Source organism: Uloborus diversus, chromosome 5 (assembly GCF_026930045.1).
Source record: "Uloborus diversus isolate 005 chromosome 5, Udiv.v.3.1, whole genome shotgun sequence".
NCBI classification, from domain to species: Eukaryota; Metazoa; Arthropoda; class Arachnida; order Araneae; family Uloboridae; genus Uloborus; species Uloborus diversus.
This window is the reverse complement of record NC_072735.1, coordinates 94,576,424-94,580,840: the sequence shown is the minus strand read 5'-3', so window position 1 is coordinate 94,580,840 and position 4,417 is coordinate 94,576,424. Positions and strand designations below refer to the sequence as shown.

Here is a 4,417-nt window from a genome sequence, read left to right as displayed (position 1 = left end):
TTATGATTTTTTTGTTTTAAGATTTTGGAAGATGTGTTGTTACTATATAAAGTCGTCCCAAAACTGGGGGAGCACTGCTCCCTATGCCCCCCTCCCTATAAATCCACCCATGCCCTTCTGAACTATTGAAAAAAGAAAAAATAATAAAACTTTTTTTTTAATTCTTGGAAGATGTGTTGTTACTACATAGTCTTCCCAAAACTGGGGGGGCATTGCCCCCCTCTGACCCCCCATAAATCCGCCCATGCTCCCGTGGCTGCGCCACTGCCTATGCTGTGACAACCGAAATCAAACATCAACCAATATCTATCAGATGTCATGTGAACGTAACAAGCTCAGTACATTGTTTTGGTAAACAATTTCTTCTTGTTTCATTTTATGCTAATTTACAAGAATTTTCACAAGGATACACTTAATAAAAAAATATTTATTTGTTCAAGTCCTAAAAAGTTCACAGCATTAGGATTCAATTCTTCATAGATAGATGAAATAACATGGGAACGTAAAATATATTTGAACTATCTTTATGTTTATATAGTCCAATCCGATTTTAAGTACAAGGGACCAGAAAAATTATTTAATATACTACAACTATAATGAAATTTACTATAACGAAATTTCTTTATACCTATATTGTGAATTTTCATTGTTCCAAATGTAATTGAGTTTGGAATTACCTAAGATGATATTTTTGAAACAACATTATACGTTCACCTAACTTTGCTTAATCATCTCAGGCAATTCAAAACTAACTTACATTATAAACAAATACAAATTATCATCTACAATAGCTTTTCAGCTATAAATTGCTAAATGAAAAGTAAAAAGTACTTATTTGAATGCTTTGAATATAAAATTTTTACAAATTTTAATTTTCAAATGATAAACATAATTAAAACAACTGATGGAAAAAATGAATTATTCATAAAAGATTAATTCCTTTCTCTAGTACATAACAATGTCTTAAAGATGCATATTCACACTAAAAACTTGTCAACCACCTTTTCCTTAAACCATTTTAAACTGATAATTTGATGATCAGCATCAATTTGTAAGAAATGAAGTTTACCCTTTTGATCCATTTCCTTTAATCCAAGCCAATCTTCTTTGTATAATTTTGTGTCTTGGAGCTTCAAAATATCATTGGACTGACCTGGTTTGTAATATCCAAACCATTCGGATTCTTTGGGATCTACCATTCGATCTTGAAGAAACTTGATCATCACAAAATTCTCAAGCCGTTTCAAGTTATTTTTGTAAGTTTTGTTTTTAACACGCTCATTATTGATGTCCGCTAAAAAAATACTTTTAGTTTTATATTCATCTTCATGAAGAGGATCATGCCAATACTGTGCTTGAACCAAGTGCTTCTGGATCCAACCAACATAAGCTCCGACGTTAAGTAACCTGCGTACGTAATCACACAATGTTACATTTTCTGAAGGACATCTAGGAAAACCATAAACGCCTTGGTGCTGTCCACCAAATGTAATTAAAGTTTTCATTGCAGGATTTGGGCATCTTTGGGCAATGGCTCGAAGAAACTGACTCCCTTGAGAAAATCCAATTGCATTATATCCGTTTTTCAACAACATATCACTATGTATCAGATTACAAGCAAATTCAACTTGATCATTTGCATTCATTAGATAATCGTTCACCATTTCTTCTAAGAAATTTGAACCGATTTTCAAAGACTTTACGTAGACTCCTGGAATACTCTGCTGTAGGAACTTTATAATTTTCCCCATATTCATAGGATCACAACAAGTGTCACCCATACCATGCCATATTACAATGGGGACTGGAGCTGATTGAATATCGTAGTTTTCGTGGACATTCTTCTCAAAAGGACCTTGCAAAGCTATCGAATATATTAAGATTCCGAGAAATAAAACAACACTAAGTTTCACGTTATTAAGCATGGTTTGATTTCTTTATGTAAACACTGTTTTGGATACAGTATTAAAAACTTTGAAAATGAATTCCTTGATAATGCTATCATTTTAAGCTAATTTTTTATCGAAAAAAATGTATCTGTCAAAACATCCACGAGTTTATAGTATTTTGAAATGGGGGGGGGATTCCGTGCAGAAAACAGTTAAGCTGTTATATCGAAAAAAGTAGGCTATTTCGAGAATGACTAAAATTGGTAACTACTATCTAGGTTGTGTAGGTATTCTGAGTACATTTTACTCTTTGGACTGAAGAAAATAAGAATTTATTCGGCACTTTTTCTTATCCCAAACGGGATAACGTTTATGACGTTTCCATAATGTAAGAGTTTCCTGTACGCACACTAGATGGCAGCACTAATGAATTTATTAGACATATAAAGTGCCTAGAAAAGAGTAGTGTGCTAAACGCCGCTGGTTTCCCCGCGATTCTTGAGGACGAACTTTATGAGCTAATGTTGTTTATCCCCATTTCATAAAAAATTTATGAAAGACTTTTAAAATATTTTAATGGATACATCAAAGTTGATCATTAACATTTTCCGGCATGGTGAATCAAAATCAGTCCCACCTACTTATAAAATAATACGAGGAGAAACTTAAGAAATGGAGCTCTTTGATTTCTTCTAAAAATTTCAATAATGTAGTCTGCGTCATGAACCCCTCCCCCCTCTGCGCAGCTAAGAGTAAATTGCTCGAATCGCTGGTTTATCGAGATGACCTATAGCTTTTCTTATTGCAGATCTAAATATGCAGATTTAACTTTGGTGTGCCCTCCCTCCCCCACAACGGCAGAGCAGTCCTCCCTCCCCCCAAATTTTACGAAGCCCCACTGCAGCCAAAAAAAAATCCCCAATGACACTTAAATAGTTTTTAAATACCTAATCTGCACCCCCCCTCACCTTGGCATCCCTGTTTTAGCTTTAGCTGCAGTTATTAAAATTAATTACTGGAACATTTACTCTCCGAGATGGTCGATAGATTTCGAAAATTGTAAATGGTTTCGCAATGAGTGCCCCCCTCCCGCCCCCCAGAGCAAACGCGCAACCCATCCCCAACCCCAAATTTTACGAAGCACCCAACTCTCAGAAATGTTATCCCCAAAAATAAGACTTTAATCTTTTTAAAGCGCTCTGTGTAAAAATTTGAATGGCATTAACAGAGCCATATCCCCCCCCCCTCCTCGCGATTTAGTAAAATAATTAGAATTAAATTGCTGAAATGTTTACTTATCGAGATGGTCGACTGATTTTCTTCGTAACAGAAACAAATATGCTGATAGTTTGCTCTATGGATATTTCCCCTAGAGTAATGGCCCAAAATACCCCCCTCCCCCCGATTTTACTCGGCTTTCCCCAGTATAGTGCTTTTTCCCAATAATGAGACTGAAATCATTTTGAAACTTCTATAAAAAATCAATAGTGTACCATGAACCATTAACCCCCCCCCCCCTCCGGCCCGGGGTCGGTATTCTTGCAGTTAAAAATACTGAAACATTTAATTAACAAAATGACCGCTGGCTGTTCTATGCAAAAACTTTAGTGAAGAAGATTCGTCTTAAGGGCGATAGCATCCCTTCTTACAATTTTACAGAGCCCCCCCCCCCCCCGAAAATGGATTCCCTTAAATTGAGACTGAAATTATTTTAAAATGCCTTCGTTTGAAATTTTCGCTAGTGTAGTCCTCCCCCCACTTCCTCTTCCCCCAACGGCACCCCTGCTTTAGTCATTATTATGTGAATAGGTTACTGCAATATTTATTCACCAAGTAGAATGCAGAAACTTTAGCAAGAGGTACCCAACCCCAAATTAAAAACAACTTCTAAACTATTCTCTCTCTTTTTTTAAATCGTAAAATGAATTCTAAATTTACTAACTTCTCTATTTTATATCAAACTAGCAGTATCCGCACAGCGATGCCCGTGCAAAAATTTAATGAAAGTCCGTTGAATAAAAAAAAAAAAAAAAAATTGACGCCCCCTCCCCCCTCTGATGCGATGTGAAAAGTTCCGCAACTCTATTGTTTATCGCTAAATTCGCCCAGCAACCACGCTATCATCATCCATCCGTCTAACGAAAAAAAAAGGAAGAAGAAAAAGCTTACTTAAAAATTCGCTCCCGATATGATAAATGAAAAGAACACAATCCAAAAAAAAAAATTCCTATATATATACACAGTCCAGTCACATCAATGTGACCATCAGTCAAAAGCCAGAATAACCACCTTTCGCAGAGCGGACTGCTGCGAGACGTGCAGGAAGCGAGTCACTTAGGTCCATGAAGGTGTTCCCTGGGATGTTGAGCCATGCCGACTCTAATGCCGTGGCCGACTGCGCTAGATTACGTGGTTGAGGATCCATGGCGCGAACAATTCGATCGAGATGGTCCCACAGATGCTCGATTGGGTTTAAACTCATCCTGGTGCTCTTCGAACTACGCACGTACGATGGCAGCTGTATGGCA

At 36.7% G+C, this 4,417-nt stretch overlaps 1 protein-coding gene across 1 annotated transcript; it reads right to left on the bottom strand.

The window, feature by feature from the left end:
* Positions 1-449: 449 nt before the first annotated feature.
* On the bottom strand, positions 450-2,051 carry LOC129222331 (palmitoyl-protein thioesterase 1-like). The gene has a single exon (XM_054856826.1). It carries the CDS (start codon positions 1,923-1,925, stop codon positions 978-980), a length of 948 nt encoding a protein of 315 aa, XP_054712801.1. The 5' UTR covers positions 1,926-2,051; the 3' UTR covers positions 450-977.
* Between the last annotated feature and the right edge of the window lie 2,366 nt (positions 2,052-4,417).